This window comes from Adelges cooleyi, unplaced genomic scaffold (genome assembly GCF_023614345.1).
Source record: "Adelges cooleyi isolate 19-005CV unplaced genomic scaffold, UGA_ACOO_1.1 ACOO_flye_CR_arks_rails_tigmint_CR_PRNA_651, whole genome shotgun sequence".
NCBI lineage: Eukaryota > Metazoa > Arthropoda > Insecta > Hemiptera > Adelgidae > Adelges > Adelges cooleyi.
Window position 1 is genome coordinate 13,102,863 of NW_026096352.1, and position 23,392 is coordinate 13,126,254.

General features: G+C 29.2%; 2 protein-coding genes across 11 annotated transcripts; one reads left to right on the forward strand and one right to left on the reverse strand.

Moving 5' to 3' along the window:
• Positions 1-3,661: 3,661 nt before the first annotated feature.
• Positions 3,662-8,312, reverse strand: LOC126844336 (transport and Golgi organization protein 6 homolog). Of its 3 annotated transcripts, none has more exons than XM_050582463.1 (9): positions 8,193-8,312; positions 7,517-7,616; positions 7,204-7,444; positions 6,824-7,123; positions 6,541-6,759; positions 5,366-6,469; positions 4,355-4,547; positions 4,028-4,293; positions 3,662-3,964 (listed from the first exon to the last, which is right to left on the reverse strand). In XM_050582463.1, the coding sequence occupies exons 1-9, from the start codon at positions 8,248-8,250 to the stop codon at positions 3,800-3,802; spliced, it is 2,646 nt and encodes an 881-aa protein (XP_050438420.1). In that variant the 5' UTR covers positions 8,251-8,312; the 3' UTR covers positions 3,662-3,799. The 3 variants fall into 3 exon arrangements, with proteins under 3 accessions (XP_050438420.1, XP_050438421.1, XP_050438422.1); XM_050582464.1 differs by having other exon boundaries at positions 7,517-7,613; positions 8,193-8,274; XM_050582465.1 differs by lacking the exons at positions 7,204-7,444; positions 7,517-7,616 and having other exon boundaries at positions 8,193-8,307.
• A 4,765-nt stretch (positions 8,313-13,077) lies between these two features.
• On the forward strand, positions 13,078-22,966 carry LOC126844218 (piwi-like protein Siwi). Of its 8 annotated transcripts, none has more exons than XM_050582225.1 (19): positions 13,078-13,157; positions 13,242-13,328; positions 15,897-16,132; positions 16,204-16,246; positions 16,344-16,451; positions 16,722-16,936; positions 17,010-17,195; positions 17,273-17,452; positions 18,786-18,941; positions 19,009-19,157; positions 19,366-19,474; positions 19,550-19,839; positions 19,920-20,071; positions 20,293-20,417; positions 20,479-20,650; positions 20,739-20,860; positions 20,930-21,081; positions 22,261-22,408; positions 22,484-22,964. In XM_050582225.1, the coding sequence occupies exons 3-19, from the start codon at positions 15,905-15,907 to the stop codon at positions 22,598-22,600; spliced, it is 2,652 nt and encodes an 883-aa protein (XP_050438182.1). In that variant the 5' UTR covers positions 13,078-13,157; positions 13,242-13,328; positions 15,897-15,904; the 3' UTR covers positions 22,601-22,964. The 8 variants fall into 8 exon arrangements, with proteins under 8 accessions (XP_050438182.1, XP_050438183.1, XP_050438185.1 ...); XM_050582228.1 differs by lacking the exons at positions 13,078-13,157; positions 13,242-13,328 and adding exons at positions 14,571-14,760; positions 14,859-15,034 and having other exon boundaries at positions 22,261-22,404; positions 22,484-22,966; XM_050582220.1 differs by lacking the exons at positions 13,078-13,157; positions 13,242-13,328 and adding exons at positions 14,572-14,760; positions 14,859-15,034.
• Positions 22,967-23,392: the final 426 nt, after the last annotated feature.

Consider the following 23,392-nt stretch of genomic DNA (forward strand, 5'->3'; position numbering starts at 1 on the left):
ATGTATAAGTAAATTAATATATAGCCTATAGATATAGTAAAAGTTTATAAACACTTATGCAGCACAAGTGTTGTACAGTTTTATGGCATAACTGAGTTATGCTATAAAGCGAGTAACTATAATAGTGAATAGCTTACTAATAGCCTATAGGCAATTTTCCAATAAGTCATATATGAAGCTAAAATTAGTATACTCGTATTATGTTGAAATATCAACAAATTGGCCATAGTCGTATAAAGTATTTTTTTTCTTGAATCTTTTTTTATCGTTTTTTTTTGTAGTATCATCGGCCATCAAACATATGATTGAATCAGTTTCTTATGTAAAATAATCTCAGCTTTCTGAAAAAAATATTTTTTTTTGGGAGGGGGGATAACATTAAATAATTAAAATTGAGTTTGTAATACTAAAAGTTTGTTTTTTCGTGTTGCTTAAAAATTGAGAATTTTTCTAATATTTTTTGAAAAAAGCTGAGATAATTTTACGAATAAAATGAGTAAATTTCAAACTGGGATCTTAAAAAAACGTTTAGAAAAACCAAAAAGGAGTTAAACATTTTTAGAAAGTCGAAAATTATAGTTTTAGCTCTCCCCTCCGGTTTATCACCCTATATAGAGCGATATTAATTTCCTTAAAACCTTATTAGAATGCTTTTAAAATCATGAAAATATATGCGTTGTAAAACAAGTGTTACTATTGAAATTGAAGGGACTGGGCAACAACCAAATAAATTCGCATTTTTTAATTTTTCAGGACTTAGGTGGGCAAAATGCCTTTTGTAATATTAAGGAATAATCGGGTTTTACTATTTTCCATCAAAATGTAGATAACGTTTCCACGAAAAAACAAGTTTGAATAAAATGGGTTCATCTGGCTGTAAGGACCTTATCTTTTTCGTACATTTTGAACCGATTTAAAGGGTGTCCTATTTGAAATTATAGTATATCGACAATATGTGACATACAATATATACAAAGAATGTATAATGTGTACCGCATGTTTCCATGGAAATCGGAGGGTTGTACAATTCCCATCTGCCTATTGATTATTTGGAAGTAAACTCACAGCTGCGCAGTTTACAGGGGTCAGCTGCAAAACTGTTATTTAACATGCTATTATTTGTTCGCCGACCAACTGTGCGCTGTTGCCAAATTTCCGAGCACGGATGAGCGTAGAAACTACCACGAGGTATCCCTAAATTATTACTCTTAGTCGTTTACTCGTTTTACTTATATAAAATATGGTTTAAAGTTCATGTTACTGTACCTGTCGTTTGAATTGTATTATCAACGTTTTCTATACCTACTTATGTATGTATGTATAGTACCTATAATTTAATTTATTTTATTTACTTTTTGTAAGCTTAGTAACTGTCTAAATTTTTTCTTATAAAGAACCAATCGATATTTAATTAAACATACAACTTGAATGATTTTTAAGGCAAACAAAAAACAATTAATAAAAAAAAAAAAAAAGAGGTCAATATTTTTTTAAATCACTAAAACTGGTGTTATAAAAAATGGAGTACGATTTTGCCGTAGGTTCCTAATGGGGCATATTTTTAAAATTATAAAAACACGGGAAAAATATTTAAAACTAGGTATTGTAAACATCAAAAAAATTATTTGTCATACTATTTAATTTTGTTTGTGTTTAACTTTTATTTTGATGAATGGTTACAGGTCAGCAACTATTGAAGTAATTTAAACAAGTTTTTAATTAGGTATCAGTTGTTTTCTTAAAATTTTTGTCCAGAAGACTTGTTCTCAACTCACGAGTAAGGAATTACTACTTAAAAAATCATTGAGCCCCTGTATTTTATATCACTCAAAATTGAAATACAAATAGCTGTTACCGTATTTAACTTAAATATTAAAGTGGGTAGATATCGTCTCGTTGTCTTCTATGACGCTTCGCCACTGCTAATATTTATATGAAGTAAAATAGTCTAAAAGGTTGTAAAAAAGGCTATACCCATGACACCTAGTAAGTATAAGTACGAAGTACCACATAGGTATATTTTTTTTCTCTAAATATTAAGGACTTATTCAGTACAGGAACATTTTTAACCGGCAGCTGATTTTTCTCATGTAGAAATTGAGAGGTCCAGGTGTATGCATACTGTAGATATCCTTTGTGTAAACATATGTGCAGATGCATTATAACAATGAAGGTAGGTAGGTACCTAGGTGTCTGCAATTCTCTTTTTCCGGGTTATAATAAAAAGGTTCCCACGTGGGGCAACTCGGGAAAGAATAATAATATATATATATATATATATATGAATACCTACTACTTACGTTTTATAACCTCCTTAAAAATTGGATCGAAGACCCTATTATTGTTGTTGAACTGAACGCTGGGTTATTTGAAAACCTTTTCTAAAATACACACAATCAAAATTGCTTTTTGTGTATGGTTGTGATGTTTTACGTGGATAACGTGGATTCAAAAATAGCCGAATAAAAAACAATCAAAGGAGTAACAAAGTTTACGAAAATAACATTTATACTTTTTTTAAATTAAAGAAAATTGCATTATATCCGCACAGTTGTGATTAAGTTATTAGTTAGGGTAGAGAGAGAAATAATAATTTTATATATTCCAACTTCCAACAAAGATTCTAGTAAACATTTATAATGACATAATACATTTTTTAAATTGTACTTCTGATCTTCTATTACAATAAACTTTAAATATTTATATTCTATAACAATAAATAGTGTGATGACACTCTTTTTTTAATATACCTTTTTTAATTGTTTTTTTTCCGATTTATTTTGTAGACGGGATACTTAAAAATTAAAGTAAATTATCGAAAAACGTATAGTCTATCTTCAGTAGATAGGTACCTACCACTTCAAATTGCAATTAGTATCTATATTGTAGAATGGCCAAAATGTATTTATTTATTTATTTTTATCACTGACATTAGGGCCGAAAAACAGTAATAAAAGTTTATAGATAGACATTCGTTTTCATAGCAGTTACTAAAGTAGAAACTAAATGATTATGATGACAATAGAAAAAAATTCTATGTATGTATAAAGTTATAAACAGTAGCTTTATAATTGCCTCTTATACTTGCTTTATAAAAAGTGAGTAAGAAATTAAACATATGTACTGTCACAGCAAGGGCACCCACAAGGAATCATAAAGACAAATATCATAAGAAGAAATTTGGAGAGTAAACCTCTTCCAAATATTTCACTAGCTCTCTCAATTTTGTTCGTGTTTATCTCCAGTTGTTTAAAAACACTAGAAATCAATAATTTAATTCTTGTTTTTTTCTGAGTTTCAATAAAAACATTAAAATTTTTATCTCATTTGCACTCATCAACCAATAACCATTCATAAACATATCACAAATGACAAATATCATACATTTATGAAGTCGAACTAAAACCATTTATAATTATTTATTATAAAAACAGTTTTATTCATTTTACAGAAGCAAGCATCGATTTCCAATACGATGGAAAAATGACATGACATAATATGTACAATTCAGTCTTTTAGATACAAATAAAAATTAAAGCTAATGATAGGAATTATCAATATTATAATAATACTAATACTATAGTAAGAATAATATTCATCATTATGTTTAGTTAACCGAATAAATATCAGTGATTACACTTAATGAGTTTTCAAATATAATATAAGTTCTTGCACATAATGTAACATTGGAAAAATGTTATTGTTTGCTAGTATAAAAAAACAGTAATATATTAGTTATCATACTTACATTTACTTATAAATAAGAATCATCTAAATTTAAAATAATTTTAAAACAATATTATATATTTTTTTTGGTATCAACCTTATTTAGAAATAAAGATTTCATTATCTTATTTAGTTTTTCAATTGCAATTTCTGCATGTAATTGTACAGTTTCATCTTTGTCGTGGCTGTAATGAAACTTCAACATGTTGTAAATTTCTTTTATACTACTACCCAATATCTAAACAAAATAAAACAGTATAATTATCTATTATTCAAGTGTGATTAAACAAGAATAGTATACCTCGAGCAGTTCTGTGTCTGCACCTTCTATAATAAGCTGTAACAAAAGAACAGCAGCCCGTCGAGGTTCATTTGCGGGGTCAAAACGTAAAATGTAGTCTGCACAGCTTACAACCTCGGATACTATAGAGCCCAGGTTATAACGTAAAAGACGACACAGGTCTGCTAGATTTGATAGACTCGATGCTCTGACTAAATGATCGTTATCTCGAACACCGGCCATAAAAGTATTCAAAAGTCTATTCTTATACAATGGTATAGTTTCATCTAAATAAAAAAGTATAGAACTTGTGAAAATGTTTTAGTAACGAATAACATATTTACTTACTTAGTAATCGAACGGTCTTCATTAGGACTTCACCAATTTTCAAACGAGTTTCGGCCGAGTGATTATAGTTATCAGGCATGCAGTATTCTTCACAAAGTATTGGTAAAATGTCGTTGGGACAAAACGTGCATAAAGATGAGAGAGTGAATATAGCGCTTAAATACAAGTAAGAATCAGCATTTTTCAAGTTTTCCTGAAAGTATAAAGAATTTTTAACGTTATAGTCATAATGCGACTAACTCAACATTAAAACATTTACAATGTACATATTATTAGGATGGTAGCTTAGAGCATAATGGTACTCAAATGTTCAAAGTAAATTGTTTAACACCGAATTAGTTAACTGTTATGCCCCAGAGGAAGAAAAAGATGATGAGGTAAAAAATGAATTCTAAACCCAATTAGAAGTGGTGTATGACTTACTCTTAAATATCACAGTTACTATTGTGCTGGAAGACCTCAATGCAAAAATTGGCAAAGACTTTTTTCAGATCTATAATTGGGTTACATAATTTTCAATAAAAATTAAAATGATAACACAACCAGGATGATAGAGTTAGAGCATTTTAACTGTGTCTATAGTGAACTTTTTGTTAAAAAATCAGTTTTTTTAATACCGGTGGAACATGAATTGACTTATTAACTACTTATTATAAATACTGACTTATTTATTAAATCTTTCATTGTATCCTGTAGTCAAGTAAGCAATACTGAAAAATAGAAGAGAAAGTTGTACAGGACATGTATGGCGGACTTAAGAACAAATTATCCAAAAAATGTAAAATGGACCCTAAAGAGAAAGAGACTCCAGAGCGCCCAACACAATTTCCGTCTATTTATGAAAATCTAAAAAATCTGAAAGGCCTTACAAAATGCTAGCAATAAATAATGGCGAAAAGAAGTGGTGATAGATAAGGATAAACGGAGAAGAATGGTTGTGGCAAAAAGCCTTAATGGCTTATATTAAGACAATGAAGAAGAAGATAACATACTCATATCTAATTTACATACTTGCACTACTACTAAAATAGTTGATTTCTTTGCTAGTACATCTTTATCTCTAGACTCCACCAATTTTTTTAACTCGATTAAAGCATGTGCTCTACACGGCAATAACGGGTCTCTAGTGTTAAACAGTATATCGTCAATTGAACGTTTTTCATTTTCAGACTTCTTAGAGTAATTATTTTGAATTTTTTGTTTTGTTTCCAGCACCATGTCTTTTAGAATTCCATCCTCCATAACATTGGCAATTTTTACTAAATATTCTGTGTATCCACTTAGCGAGCCAATAATTTGTTTATTGTTTTTTTCTAATATACTTCCTAGTATCATTAGCGTAATAGATAGTACTTGAACATCAAATGTTTCTTCTTCAGAGCAATTTTTTAGTAACGATTGGATTAAATTCAATACCATTGAAGGATCTTTGGATATGGATTGCTGAACTTCATCTTTTTCTATTAGATATTGAATACTCTTGACAATAACTAGTCTTTCCATAACTGAATATTCGTTTGACATTGAATCGGCGTACATGTCTAAAAATGTCGTAAACATCGTTTTCATCAACGCTAAATCATTTTTCCTTTCCATAAGATTCAAAACCATATCTATTTCATTTTCAAGGTACAATTGATGCTCCCTTATTTCATGTTTAACAGCTATATCTCCATCACAGTCATTGTATATAACGCTAATTCGATATTGGGAGAAAATGATTAATTTTAAAACATCTCTGTTGTCAGAAAAATGTACCAATATAAAATACACTAAATCTTCTAGCAGCGATTTCTGGTAATAGACGCTAGTCGCTGTTGTAATGTATATATTGTAGATTGTACCGGCAACGGTCGTCAACAACTTTGGACTTAGTGACCACATTTTATCTTTGAATTTAAAAAAACTGATATGTAGATCACTAATGCATTGAGACACCGAGTGATTTTCAACATTAATTTTATTTTTGTTTTTCAACTGATCTACCATTGGATTCATATAATGGGTGAAAAACTCATTGCAATCTTCTTCATACATTAGATGCATGCAGTAAACCGCTATACTTTGAAAATATTTTTCGTGCAATTTTGTTTTAGTTCTCAACAGTTGCCAAATCTAAAATATATAATGATATTAGTAACGCGTGAAAACTAATTTTAATCTGAAAATATTATCGAGTTATTTACTTGAGGAACAATCGATGATACATATTTTGACTTTGATTTAGTGAAATAAGAATGTAACAAATTCGACCATTCGTGAAGTCCATGTTGATAAAAATTGTGCGTAGGCTCTGCAGAGATCAAATCACAAGCCACTCCGAGTAATGTTTTGATTCCATTTTGCTGACTGAACATATCCCCAAATACTTCGCCTAGTCTAATTCTTAAATGTTTTTGACAATCCTAGAACATTTAATTATAGTTGATTATAATTCCTGATAATTTGTTGTCATTAATTTAAAATGACCTTTTGTCCAATTATAAATATCATTTCTCTTATCATCAAAGGGTTGTGATCTTGTAAAATCAGTTGTTTAAATATATTTTTATAATAATTTTGATCTTTGATAAGTTGTTCATATTTCAGTTCATTAATTGAATTTTCAATAGCAATTTTTGTACCCGGTTTAGCAATTGGTAACCAACATAACTGACACAACCCTGCAAACAAAGCTTTAGCCTGAGTAGCCAAAATTAGTCTATTGAGTGTTGGTTCTTTCAATAAATCTACAAATGCATTCATAACATAATTCAGCTCGTCATATTTCTGAAATAACAACATAAAAAATAAGTTGTATTATTGCAAAATATAGTAATATTTTTAAATAAAGCACAATTGACTATTACTATGTTAGACGGAATATCCTCTGTGAATTTAATAACGGTTTCTCGCGTACTTCTAAACGGTGCCCACAATGCTGGTACAAAGCATGGTATTAAGCCCAAACCAACTACATAATCTATACATTTAGTTACTGTAGTACATTGAGTAACGCTTAATAAAATTTCAGTATCATTGGTTTGAGAATTACGCAAACAATCTTTTAAGCGAAAAAGTAGATCAATATTTACAGAAACATAACAAAACCTAGAAAAGAAAAATGTGTTTAACTTGTCAATACATAAATAATAATAAAAATGTAGTAGTAAAAATGATTACCTTTTACTTTGTTCTTTGTCTTTATTGTGTGAACCAAGAGTAGGATCAATAGAAAGAACTTTGTTTAAATTGTTTTCAATGACTTTTAAAATACCATCTTCTAAAAAATGTAATGCATGCGATTATTATCGACCAATAAATTTTTAAAATTTTAAACAATTATAATGGCGTTAAAAAAAAAACTATTAGGTTACAGTCAGATCTACAACTGGAGATATTTATCTGAATACATCTTGCTGTCTTTTCTCGAGGATTGATCTACAAATTCAAACAAAACCAAGTAAATCGAGCCAGTAGTTTAGCCTCAAGCTCCCAATGTGGCGCAATTCTAAGGAAGTACATTTAAGAGCTTAAGCCGATCTATCAAATGACACTACAGTGATTTGTCACAATCTAACCCTGTCGACTGTACGCCTTATTACATCCCATATATTAAAAAAAATGTATTAGTAACACTCATTTCGTAGCAATGGCACTGAATTTACAGATGTGTTCACATCAAAAAATATGTATTAGCTTTAAAAATTTTAAGCTAATTGTTTGTCTGGAAAATTATACTTTATTTTGGCATAACAAAGTTCAATTTTGAAACTACTGAAATTGTATTACAAACTGAACCGATATCAACACATTCGGGCTAACATAGCGTTATGATATTTTATGTTATAAAACTTACCGGAACAATTGGTAGAAGTCATATTCGACATTAAATTTATAATTGTACGGACTTCCATGGTTTGCAAATTGTATTTCGTTTGATAATTTAAATTTATATATCATAATAATAACAACCTCGCGAACGGCGGCATAAAAAGTAAACACTGTTATTGGTATTACATTATCACTACTCGTGATAATGAAAGGCTTGGTTGATAATAATTGAGCCTTGATAATCAGCTTAAATTAATTGTTATCACTTATCAATATTTAAATTTTAACGAAAAAGTATAAATGTTTACTTTTATTATTTATTTCAATTTTAATTTAATGTATAAAATAAAAACTATAATTCAACCATTATCTTTATCTTTGGTTGAAATATTAAAAAAAGGGCCATGTATGGACCTTGTTTTTCGATGACCTTTTGGCAATAACTCCTAACGATACGACAATGTTGGAAGTTGAATTCTAGGATTGTATTTTTATGGCTACTTTTGTTAGAATCATCATTCTTCCAATTAACTGTTTAAAAAAAACATTGTTAATACCCAAAATCTTGAGATTGTAATTCACTTAAATTCGCCAAAAAAAATACTAATGCAAATTGTTTGACATACTGGATAGCCAAGTTCTATCAAGCTTAACCGGTTTTGAACTTGTAAAAACATTTGAAGGTTAAGTTATGTCTTTTGAAACGATATAAACTAAAGTTCGTTTATGTCAGACATACCTATATGATTGAATACATTTCGTACAAGTAATTAATACTGATAATCGGGGATTGAAACGTTTTCAAGCCAAAATGTACACTATTTGTTACAACTACAAAAAACGTTGATTCAAATTATTTATTAATAATACATCTGCTCGTTGTGCAGGTGGAAATAGCCGCAACAGATGGTCACAACCGCGGCGTTGGTTTTCTTTTAAAACGATATGATTGGGTAGCGGGAAACGGATGACGTCCATGTAAATGCGTATAAATACTGTAAAAGTAGTCGGTACGATCAGTGCTCATTAGAAAACTTCCAATGGGAATTGATGTATAATATTATCTCTAAATACAACAAATTAAATACAAAATTACCCATTGATACAATGCGCACTGTGTTTATTAATTTGGTTTTCCAGTATGGCTTAATTTATTGTGTAAGGTAACTAGTCCGTTGGTCTTCTAAAAGAACCCTTCCCGTGGGAGTGCATAACCCACCTATGTACCTATGTAAATTATTTCATCATATTGTAGGTATTTTACCTAATTATAGGTCAAAAGCACCATATTTTTTTCCTTGATTAATTAATATGTATTACAATACACTGTGCGTATGACACTTTTATGACACCAACATAACAATTATGAATTATTACGTGTACAGTACAGTTGAAATTACAATACTGTAGGAAATGGTTTAGGTGCCTGATGGCTGATGTATTGACTTGATCTGTTAACAGTTAAAGTATGCCTACGGTAAATTTTTTTTTTTTTTAATGTTGAACGACTGCAAGAGCATAACTTTCTTTAAAAATTCGCTAATATGAGCATATGGCTCTTAACATCACATTTTGTCAGTTTGTCTCGTAAGAATGATCACTACGGATCAAACACCATCTGATCTGACCTAAATTTGTTAAGTTACGTGTCCCGTGTGTGTGGTGTATACCAGAGGTTCCACATACCCCTTTATGGATTTCTTAAGTATTTATTATGAACATATAATTAGGTAAACTATGACCATAAAATGTTCATAATATATTCTCATGTATTCTGAAATTACCTATGTATATTATGTTATTGTAGTAGGAGCGAGAAATAATAAAATTATGAAACTAAGCAATATATCTAGGCCAAATGGCAAACGGTTAAAGTGTTTATACAGCGAAAATTATAGTGTATATCAAATAATATTTTCCTTAATATAAATAAATTTTACAGCATCTATTTTATAAAAAGCAATATTTTATTTCCTTTAATTATACTTAATCTGGTTAAAATTTGTTTCGATCCACCCAAATTAAATATTTTGGAGTTATTTTTGATTCAAAACTTTTATTTGATATCCACGTAATATTCACAATGAATGAATTCCCTTAATTACTTCCACTTCAATGATCCTTTCACATTAAAATTACTTTTATCTCCATTATCTCCTCAACTGGAATATACTTCCAGTCTGGGTCATACCTAGTTATCATATTGAAAAAGTTTTCTTAATATTCTTCGTTTTATTTGTTTTAAATGCAATTTATACAGACTCCCTCACTCTGAAGATATTCTTAATTATTTATATTTAAAACCTTTAAAAGTTCATTATATGAGATTACCATTTAAATTACTTTATAATAATACTGACGACTCCTCCGGCCTCCCTGTTATCCAATATTTACTTTAAAATAAATAACCATAATATCAGAAATAAAGACTTATTTTATATTCCTCGATATTTCCAAAACTAGATGGCATGTTCATTTGTCAATATTTGATGTATACAATGAAAGAATTCGTCTTGGTCAATTTAATGAAATAAAACAAAATTATACGATTTAAAAACAAAAGAAATAATTACAAATTAATACAAAAAACTACTTTAATAAATATTATATATGTACTACAAATTATAAAAATTATAAATTGACTGATAAATTTTAGCGACTTACAAAATAAGACGAAGTATAAATCCTTCAATCTATTCTTAATCATTATCCTAAACAGCCTCCATATTTAACTTGATAGTATAATTTTTTTAAACAGAAATATTTATTATTGTATAACAACTTTAAAATATGAGGACATATTTTTTCAAAACAACAGGGACTGTGTAGGAGCAAGAAATAGTACAATAATTATAAAACTAAGCACTATATCTAGACCAAATGGCAAACGGTTAAGTGTTTATACTCAAAAAGTACACGTTGTGACGCGGACAATTTTATCGTAATTTTTTATCAGTAGTCGATACTGTCAAATAATTAAAGTAATTTGGTTAATTTGTCCCAGTCATGCCCATTATTGCCTATTAACTAAATATCATGTTTAGGCCCTGCGTGGGGCATAATTTTTGTACTATGTAGGGCATTTTTCTAAAATTTTAGATTTTAAACAAAAATGTTTACATTTTTTAAAAAATCGTGTTATTATTATATTATTGGAGGATTTTTGTTGTGATTAGATTTACTGCTAGCGTGTCATACTCGCATTTCTTTATAGAGTTTAAGTACCTAATAGTATAAAATTGACTTATTAAGCTGCATAACATTTAAAGTATCTAAATGTATAGTAGTAATGATATATATACAACTATATTGATGTAAAATTACAACATTGGTATTTTGTTTAAACGTATATGTTGGAAAAAGGGCCCGGGAAATTATTTTGTCCAGGGCCCCGCAAAAGCTAGGGCCGGCCCGTCTAGACAGATGTATATTATGATAAATGAATAATGATAATATTATTATTATTACCCATGTCGATAACGCCACCGCTCGTAAAATCTGCGATGAGTAATGACTCATAGAAATAACAAATATGCAAATTTAAAATATATTCAGTGAACATAATGAAGTTACCATATCTTTGCAAGGAAAATCAGCGACTACATTTATAGTTAAAATAGCTTTTTTCATAAAAGTATTGTCTATGCTGAAATGCCAGTACAAATTACAGTCAGTCTTTAGTGTTTACACCAAACGCAGAACAACAACTGTAATTTCAGATTTTATTGTTAGTTTTTTATTAATTATTTTATATTATTTAAATGAGCAAAGAATCAAAAAATAACATTTTTAAATATTTTGGCTCGACATCTTCGTAAGATAAAAACATCATCTATACAGAAATAAATGATGTCGTAAATGAACTTTCCAAATCATCAAAACGAAAAATTAAATAAATTTAGATACAATTAAAAAATGTATTTTAAAATATTTTAACTTCTTTTTTTTTCTATAATCAGCAATTAACATTTTATAAATGTAATACAGCAATGTATAAAAGTAATATAATATACAATTTATAATTATGTACATCACTCAAAATTAAAAACAAATTCATTTGTTATATTTTTTTAAATAACACCTCCCCCCTCCCATCGAAAAAAAATTCTGACGTTTCTCAAACGACCGATTTAATTTTACAATGCAAATAATGAATACGCTCGCAGATTCAGATTAATTTACTCGTTATAAAATATAATTTACAAATATTATAGTATTAAAATTTGAAAAATGTGTTTTTCAAAATATTTTTTGTACCGTGTAATCTACAGAAAGAAGAATCTACATGCAAGGGGGTACACTTGTATGCGCTAAAACTTGACAATAATATAACCAATTATTTTATTTTTTTATAACAAATATTAATAGAACCAGACACGTATAGTTTTTTACATTTTTTATTTGAAAATCATTCTAAATTGGCATTGGTAGGTTTAACGCTATAACGGGCTATCGGTGATATGAAAAATATTGGGGAAATAATATCAAAACAAAATAATCATGAGTGTGACGGGTGACCGGATAGTAGTTAATATTGTAAAAAACGTTGTTAAAAAAGGTATCGTTGTAAACAAATGTCTGTTAAGCAGAATTTACTCGAAGATTACTCTAGTTAGTGATTTTAAATCACTGATTTATATATATATATATATATATATATATATATGTATTTACATAATATGTTACAGTAAGCAGTATTATTGCTCATGTTATTATAAATAATAAAAAGGGCTGTATAAACAATTTGTTAGATAATGCTATCTAGGCTCTACAAGGGATCTTATTTGTGAACCGTTTATTTGGTTTCAGTATTCCAAATTCTGCTGAAAGTAGAACCCCCACCACTGCAGCTGTTGTTCCGTTGGCAACAAGTCGCCAGTAGCATTCTGCAATGTCTGCACAGTGCACAGACTTCATTAGGTTTGTGGATAAGGTATTTGTCGGTCGTCGGTCGCCAAGTGGTAAAATGTCTTTCATATTATTTACTGAAGTTAGTTTTTTTTTGTAATTACATGCGATTGTTTTATTATAATATATAAAATAGTATAAATCTACCGGGCACATTTTTTTTCAGTTAATTTTGTTGAACGCACTTCATAAAGAAACATACAACGTTTGAATTTTCGACGTACGGATTCATTGCCATTGCTTATAATTTCAAGTAAGATTTTGTCGTTTTTCATTTATACGGTTTTAGATAGGTTTGTAATTAAACAAATTAAAAAAAAAACGATTCGCTCCTTAGATCTGATAAAACCCATTTAAAGATGCCCAAGAATCGTTCAAAACTACTTAAAAAAAAAACTATTTAATAATTTTGATAAATACGATTGTTGTCACACTATTGTAAATTCGTTTTAAATGAATTAAATTTGTTATTGCTGTACTGAAATGTGTAATAGGTACATGGTAAAATGGGGTTTTAAGTAGTGGTATCACGTGAGTTTTTTAAAGTTTCAAGTTCAGGGCAGGAAGAAAGGTGAAGTGTAGTATTATTTTTTTCTGCGCGCATTTCCCAACCGCACTTCCCCTCCCATCATAACTTTTAAACTCTTATAACATTAAAAATAGTTATCCAAAACCGGTTATCGACCTGTCAACATTTCTAGTACATTATTCTCAAATAAAAAAGTTAATAAAATGTATGCGTTAGGTACAATTAAAGTTTCAAAAGTTGCTATCAAAAAAACTAAGTTGGGAGGGTCGAAAAAACAAAAAAAATTTGAGAAATTGAGATTGTATTGTATAAAAACATTATGAAAAAAAAAATAAATTAAATAAGTAATTAAACCGAGTGAGAGTGAGTGGTTCACGATAAATTGATCATCCTGTATCTGTATATATTGTAGTACGTACATGTCTGTATATGTCTGTAGTATGTATATGTCTGTGAAGGACACTGACTGAGTAAATATATGTACATATCCTAACCTGTCCACCGAAAAAGTACAGTACTATAATACAGAACATCTGGTAAAAGTTTGGTAATGGAGACTTTTTTTTACCATGAGCTGTAAGAACTTGAATTTTTCAAATACCGTATTTTGGAACTACGCATAACATCTTTTTACTTTTAGTTCAAGCCCTAAGCCCTAAGAAGTTACAGGCTCTTAAATTTTTTTATTACGGTGTGATGTAATTTCAAAGTTTGACATTTTACTAAAAAATTATATATTTAAGAGTCTTTTTACTATAGGAACTGTCTGCATAGGATGTATAATTTTGAGGCATTTATAAAATAACTATTCTGATAATCACGAACTAAGATTTTATGCTATTGAATTTTGCCGGGCATCGATGAAATATTTTGCATCTCAGATAGATCGCACCACAGTCGCTAAATTCTAATTAATGGGCGGCCGTTTCCAGTCCTTACTCCTTAGTTCGTGCTGGTGATAGATAAACTTAATGCTTATCTTGATTACGATTATATATTTTTAGTTTTTATTTTTTACAAAATTTTGTTTTTTTAAAAATGTCGTTTTTAAAAAAAGTTTAAGAAAACTTTTTGTTCCTCGGAAAAAGTGCACATAAAGCTCCATATTATTAGAGAAATAATTTGAAAAAACCCATATGTCACATAATTTCATTAGGTAATTAATTATGTTATTAAGGTCTTTAGTCTTAACGATTTTAATACATTTTTTTACAATAAAAGTGTTGACAAACTTTATTTGGCTTTTTTTCAAAGACGTCATTTTACATAATATGTGCCCTTTGTCCGGAGAACTTTTCAATTATATCATTATCATACCAGACCTTAAATTAGTCGCTCGTACTACATTGGCTCAATAAATTTTTTGTGAAGTATTCTAGTAGGCACCGATATTTAAATCATAATAATGGTATAAAAATAAAATATGCAATGTTATTATCTAATAAACCCTTTCAAGTTTTGTTAGTTATCACTTTTTTAAATAATCTAATTTTCGAGTACAATTTTTATTATGGAATACCTATAAAATATTATTTATTATTTTTTTTTTGGTATTTAAGAAATGCTGATTGATAGTTATGAAATGAAATAAACAAATATTGTTCAGCTCATTTCATGATGTATGTTTTAAATTAATATTTTTTTTTAAACGGGTTGTAATTGTTATACATTTTTATAAAAGAATTAACACTACACATTTATTAATGAAGCAATTACTTGTCCCACTATAGGACAGCAGGTCACCGAGTGTTTTGGCACTTGCTCGCTCAACGCCTTCACTTCGCTCCGCTAAACTAAAAATATCTTAAGTTTGCAGGTTACAGTCTAAGAGGAGGTCACAGGTTTTCGTGCCTCTTATACTGTTTTGCGACCTCCTCCTAGACTGTAGCCTGCTAACCTAGGATATTTTTAGTTTAACAAAATGAAGGGACGGCACCAAGCAAACAAGTTTTTATCTTAAGCAACTCAATTTTATTTATCGATTTTAATCAAGCTCATCTAGCTGAATTAAAGCTAAAACAGATTTAAAAATGTTCTTCAAAAAATAATCTTTTGTTGACTTAGTTATAAGTGTTTTCGGCTTTGAAACCACCATGAATAAATAGAATGTGTTCTGCATAGTCAATGCCCTTTTAACTCTAACTAACAGTTAAATTATGCAAAAGGATTATAATTTAAGATGAATAAGATTTTTGGTGATAACTATTTTCAATATTAGTTGTGATCTTGACTTCATTAATAGCGGAACATTGATTTTCATCTTAATATTTAATCGAAGAATTTGTTTGACAGGTTTAAATATGGAGGGTGTAAGACCAATAAGAGGTCAAAATTCAAGAGGTAGAGCTCATAATATTAATCGCAAGTCATTAAGACAGAGCATATCTTCACGCCCAGTATGTCCTCCTATTCCAAGGGGCTTACGACCAGTTGGTCCTCGACTAAATAATTCGCAGCCAGTAATGCGCCCACCAGGTCCACTACCAAGACCTCAAGTTCAACCAAATGCGTCTACTTCTACGCCACCAGTAAAATAAAATAAATAAATTGGCAAAACAATTATTTTTATAAACATATATTATCAACATTTTTTTTTTAGGTGGATGAGGTTACAAGAGATTTAAAGAAGTTAGTAACAGCAGGTAAAATTTAATTTGTATTCTATAATAGTGTAATGATATAAGTCTTCCTAAAAAATGTATTTTGAAATTATTTTAATTTGTCTTATTTTTTGTGTAGATGCTAATGTATCACTTGGTCCGCCACTTAAAAGTGATCGTAATAAGTCTAATGAAAACTACATAATACCTCGCCCCGAGTCTTCTTTAGGTGAAACGGGAAAAAGAGGTATTTGTATTTTTTTAATTATAAGCTTCATATTTGTTTGTATTTATAATTAGATAACTCAAAAAGCTGGCGGTTTCACAATGATATGATTTAATTTTTCTATTTCATGCTTTATGTTAATTTTTTTGGCCAGAAGTTTTTCTACTCTTTCTACTTTTGGCTCTATTTTGGTCAAACATTAATTGTCCATAGATTACTCCTGACTACTGGCAACAAATGATTTAGTAGAGTTGTCTATAGCTTTATTAAAAAATGTAATTGATTTATAAGGTTCTATGGGATCTGAACTGAAATTGATTGCAAACTATTTTCCAATAACTTCACATACAACCTGGGAATTATACCAGTACTATGTTACCTTTAGTCCAGAAGAAGATCATATTGGAGTAAAAAAAAACTTGTTAGGCCAGCATCGTCAACGTTTTGGTGGTGGCTATTTATTTGATGGAACTAGGATTTTTACAAATGTTCGATTACAACCTGAGGCAAGTAGTATAATAATAAATGTGTGGTTTTTTGTATGGTGTATTGAATAATTTTGTACTATTATTGTTTCAGTCTTTTGAATTGACATCTCAACGCCGTCATGATAATAAGATGTTTACTTTAAAAATTAAGTTCACAAATGTTTTGAATAATAGTGATTACGCTTACATCCAAGTGTTCAGTATACTTATGCGTAAATGTATTCAGTATATCGATTTGAAATTAATCGGTAAAAACTTTTTCGATCTGAAAGCTAAAGTCAGTACATTATTCTAAATATTAAATTAAAAGCAAATATTTGTTAGTTTTAATTTATGTATATTTTTTCATATTAGTTTGACATACCAGAACATAAACTCCAACTTTTGCCAGGATACGTGACGTCGATTGCAAGGTATGAAAATAATCAAATATTGTTTTGTATGGATATAACGACAAGAGTAATGCGTCAAGAAACAGTATTAGGAATTTTCCATCAGTATGCTGCTACCAGAAACAAGGATCCAGAATGGATGGTAATTCAATTTTTGTATTTTATATTGTTAGATTTAGGTGTTAATGAAATGTTGCAATATTTTTCTCCTTTGGCTTCATCCCAATTAATTTGAGTTGACCACCCTTGTTCTTAACTTCCAATTAACACAATCTCTTATATTATCCTCTCATACACCAGTAGTCCTCATATTCTCAATCGCTTGTAACCACCTTTTTTTGGTTTTCCTATTCCAAATTCCTATCCCTCTACGTTTATATTTATTACCATTCTACCTGCTTCTGATTTCTTTCTACCCAAATCTGACATACCCAAATCATCTCAGTCTATTTTCTCTCTTTTCATCTTCTATCGAAGCCATGCCTATGCTACCCCTTATGTAATCGTTCCTTATCCTATCTTCTCTCGGCACTGCATTCATCCATCTAAGCGTTCTCATCTTTGCTACAACCATTATCTGTTCTATTTTCTAACATAGTGATCAACATAGTCGGTGTCACAACACTCTTGTAGAATTCACCTTTAAGTCTCATTGGAGTTCTCTTATCACATAAAACATCTGACGCTTCTCTCCACTTGAACAAACCACACTTTATCCTATGTTTTACATCCTCATCAAAGCCATCGTTCTTTTGTAAAAAAGATCAAAAGACCTATAAGATCCTGAATACTTAAAACTCTCAACCTCGTTTACTACGTCACAATATATTTGTCATTACTCGTCTTATCCCATCAATCTCTTGTCCTCATCTTCATACTCTATATATTACTCTACATAGACTTACACATAGGCTTTCCCCATTTATACATGAGTACCACCTATACTTAAATTCTGTAAAAAAAACAACATTTTTTATTGGGTTCACCACTTGAAAAATACAAATATTATGTAAATTTATTCTTAACCAAAAATTTCCGACTAAAAATTAATTAATATTTATTTAAGTTGAATTTCTTAATGTTACTTTAATTGTTGTTTTTTTTTCTAAAAAATGAAATATACGAAGGCCTATTAAATAACTTTAAAAGTAAGTTTGACCTACTAAATCTATCTTCACCATTATTTAAAAAATAAAAAAAAATACATTAATTTAGAAAACATGCGGGAAATTGTGTATTCACTATAATTTGTCAGTATTTAGTACTTTAACTTAAAAAAATATTAAAATTTTCTACAAAAAATTATTTTAAGGAACTAGTTGTTTGACTAAACCTTGTATCTAGCCTACCCTCTTAGAAGACAAACAAACTGTCTAGTGGCTAGACTTTAGCCCAATGGGAATTTTCCGATATCCTGCTGGCCTTTTTTTTCCATTAAGTTATTATTGTTGTATTTAAATATTTTACATTTGTAGATGGCGTTTAAAAATAACGTTATTGGAACTACTGTTATGACTATGTACAACAATGAGTCATATCGTATTGACGATGTCGATGAAAACTCGGATCCTTCATCAACATTTTCTAAAAAAGATGGCACACAAATATCGTATCAGCAATATTATAAAGAAGTATAGACAATTTAATTTTGTTGTAACTGAATTTTGTTGTAAAAATAGAGTTTTGTTAAACTTTTAGCAATGGAATTTAGATATACGGGGTGGAAGACAACCAATGTTGATATCGAAATACAAAAAGAAATCTGTGCGACAATTCGGAGCGGAAGATACTCTAGTGTATTTAGTTCCTGAATTTTGTAAAGTTACTGGACTAACCAATGAGTTGCGGTAATTACAATGTATTGCAGTACTTTATTATGTCAATTAAAACGTTATATTTGATTATTCTGTTATGTTGAACAATAACCATTGTTGTTATATTATATAATTATTATTGTTGGTCAATAATTTAGTCTTGGGCATCGACAATAAAATCTATAATTAACTATTCAGTATTTAAAGAATTAATCTTATTTTGTTATAATTTATATTACAGAAATAACTTTAAAGTTATGAAAGATGTGGCTGCCTACACACAGTTAAGTCCAAACGCGCGTATCAAGCGTTATTATTCTCTTATGGAACAGTTGGTGTCTAATAAAGAAGTAAGTAATTTTTGTTTTTGTCTTTAAATATTATTTTAGAAATAAACTCAATTTGTTGTAAATTATTTGATGAAGTCCGTGGATGAACTAAAGAATTGGGACTTGAAATTCAGTAAAACTTTAGTTGAAGTGCCTGCTCGTGTTTTGAAGAACGAAAACATTTCTAGCAACACAAAATCATATACAGGAGGCACTGAAGCTGACTGGACTACATTTGTACGTAGCCAACCAATGTATGCTTGTGCATTGATGAAATGTTGGGTTATTTTAGCCCCTCAGCAAGACATCGATGATGTAAAAGTGTTTGTTTCGTCTCTTGAAAAGGCAGCAAGAGGAATGTCGTTTAAATTACCACAACCTGTTATGTAAGTATTATTCTTATTAAATTGAGATTTATGTCAACGTATCGACAAATTACATGTTAACGTTTTATCTATTTTGTTAGAGTTGGAGTGCCAAATACTCGATGTGATACTGTTTTAATTAAATTGGAACAAAAAATAAACGAATACAATCCTACGTTGGTACTTTGTGCAATCCCACCTAGTGGACAGCTATACAATGTAATTAAACGAAAATTGTGTATAGACAGAGCTGGTAAAAACCCATTTTAATCCTATAAACTATGCATAATTTTAGCTTTGATGCGAAGGTTTTAGTTTTTAAGAAGAATGTTTAAGCTAGAAAACCCCCAAAATATGGTTAATATATTTTATAATTAATAATTCTTAACCATTGATAGCACGGTTTCGCATCAAAGCGTTAATTTGAGTGTGATGTACATTTATTAAAATATGTTGTGTAAACTTTTACCTTAGTACCATCTCAAGTGGTGTTACTGAAAAACGTTAGAAAAAACAATTTGTCAGTCGCCACGAAAATCGCTATCCAGATGAATTGTAAAATCGGAGGTGCTCCATGGCACGTTGCAATACCTAGGAAGGTATACAGAACACAAAATGATTAACCTACCATGTTATCTAAAAATTATTTAAATTATTTAGGGTATGATGATAGTCGGTTTTGATGTGTATCATACCTTAAAGGGTAGTAGAAAAATCTCTTATGGAGCATTGATAGCCACGTTGGGCGACTCGCATACCTCTGTATTTAGCTGTGTCGAGCCCCATGCAGTCGGAGAAGAATTGTCAAATCATTTTGCTACTAGTATGAGTAGTAAGTAAACTATGATAAGTTATTCTTATGCAAATGTGTTAGCAAATTCTTCTCTTAAAAGTTATTCTAAAGTATAATATAATTTCAGAGGCTTTGCACTCATATAGAATTGTAAACAATCAATTGCCTAAATACCTAATAATCTACAGAGATGGAGTTGGTGAAGGGCAAATACCATATGTGCATAAAACCGAAGTTTCAATGTTAAAAGTGAATGATTTTTTTAATAAATTGTTTTACAACAAACAACTTGTTACTAAAATTTATTTGTAATTTAAGGCTGTCTGCAAAAAATTCTATGGCGAGAATTCTGTTCCGATGGCGTTTTTAATTGTTACTAAACGAATAACCGCCCGTTTTTTTACTAAAGAAGGGCTTCAAAATCCACCAGCAGGTACAATCGTTGATAGTGTCGTAACTGTTCCTACCAAGTAAGAAAATATTATTATTTTGTTATTTTTTTTATTATAAAATGTTGTTTAGTTTGTTGTAGTATGTTTGAAACAAAATACCTATATCTATACCAAGCCTTTGAACTATTACATAGATTTTTTGATTAATACATACATAATACCTTATTTGATGTTATCATTTTGGATTTTTGACCCACTGGAGCAGATGGGGCTCACGTCCAGGGCCTCGCGCTGAAATGTTAGAAAGAGCATACAAATCCTAAATGGTAGAGCAAATAACTAGAAATTAAATTTTGGGCAAAAAACAGCCTGTTGTCTCATTAATTAGTGTTTTTGGTCAAGGCCGCCGTTGTTATATTATACTTAATACTGTTCAAAGCATAAAAAATCCATGTGCTAATATCTTGTTTTACTTTTTAATGCAGTGTCGATTGACCTAACCTAACTTTTTTAAATTTAAATTTGTAAATAATTTTTCATTATCATAGTTTTTAAATACAATTTTTAAAATAATAAATCTTTAGTTATAAACAATTCTCAGGCATTTAAAAAAAATATTGTACTATTTATTTAGCAAAATGCCCTACACAAAATAATTTAAAAAATAATGTCACTTGACACATAGAAATGTTTATTTATACTGTATATACAATTTTGTCTTAACTCAAAATCTATATAGTTTAATATATTATATATAAATATATACGAGTTCAAATAACTTTTTATCTTTTAAGCCCAATGAAACCACTAATTTCTTAATTTTTTCAACAATTTTTAATGTTACCTATATATTTTTAAATATTTTGAAATTGAGTGTAACATAAAGATGGACATTTTCAAAGTTAATAAAACTTTTTTTATAGAATCAGACATTTAAAAGTAAAAAAAAATGTGTTTGTTACACCTAGTTCAAGTATGGAATGAGTACAAATAGTATTTTTTTTAAATTAAAAAGAAAACCAAACATTGTTTGGTAAAATTGTATTATAATTTTGGAGTATAACTAAAAATACGATTCCCGATTAAGTGTGCTTTAAAGGAATATAGAAATTTATGGACAATTTAAAAAATATAGGGGTCTTATTTTTTTTTATTCAATTAATATTTGGCTAACGCTGAATCATGTTTTATAGATAAACATAGTACATGGAACTCTGTAGTTATTGATACCGTTTTTTTTCTCTTTTTAAATTTCAGGTATGATTTTTACCTCATTGCTCAACAGTTAAGACATAGCACTGTGACGCCTACACATTACCGCGTTATCGAGGATACTTTAAACCTCAAACCTGAATACATGCAAACACTAACATACAAATTATGTCACATGTATTACAATTGGTCTGTAAGTAGACTGTTGGAATTATTCAATAGCATGATGTAATTGGATAGCCAATAAAAATGATGTGTTTTGTTGTAGGGCACTATTCGTGTACCAGCACCTTGTCAACTCGCACATAAATTAGCATATTTCACTGGCCAAACATTGGCGGGAGCGCCTAACCCTGCTTTGGACCGACTCATGTACTTCTTATAATCGCCGTTCAACCTTGGGAGAAACGAAGCAGAGAAATGCAATTAACACGACAATTATTAAGAGGAATGGAAAGCATCAAGTTTTTTACAAACTTAACTATAACATTATGAAGTATCCACGATCCGATTTCAAATTTTTTTTATTAGTTGGCAGAATATTAAAAATGGCTACTAGATCAATTTTTGTTATAAATTTAATAGAAAAAAAAATTAAATATTTTGGTTGACATAGTTATTACTTTTGCACAAATGTGAGTTAAATTATTTTTACATGAGTTATAATGTCATATTTATTATTATTTACATATTACTTATTATATTATTTTTATGATTTTGTGATTCACTTGACATTGACATAATAATTTAAATACAGGGTTTTAGTTTATAATATATTGTTAACATGTATTTTATTTAATTATACTTAACATTATAATACAACAACATACTTAATTTTTTTTTAATTATATTATTATTTTTTTATATATGTTTTGTGTGTACATATTGCTTTTATTAATTTCATTTTATTACATCTTATTATTAAATTTGTTAAGGCATTAATGTTTAATACAAATTAAACGAAAGTACAATTAACAGTACCTATTAGTGTTGGTGTAAATTATATGCCCTGCGTCTATTCATGATATTGCAAAAGTGTGCCAGTTTGCTTAAAAATTAGTTAATTTAAGGGACAATTTTGAAAGGCTGTTATTATCTTCTAGATTTTTCTGAAATTTGATAAGGTTTATCGGTGAAAAAATAAAGTATATGCAAGATCTGTATTTTAGAGCAAGTG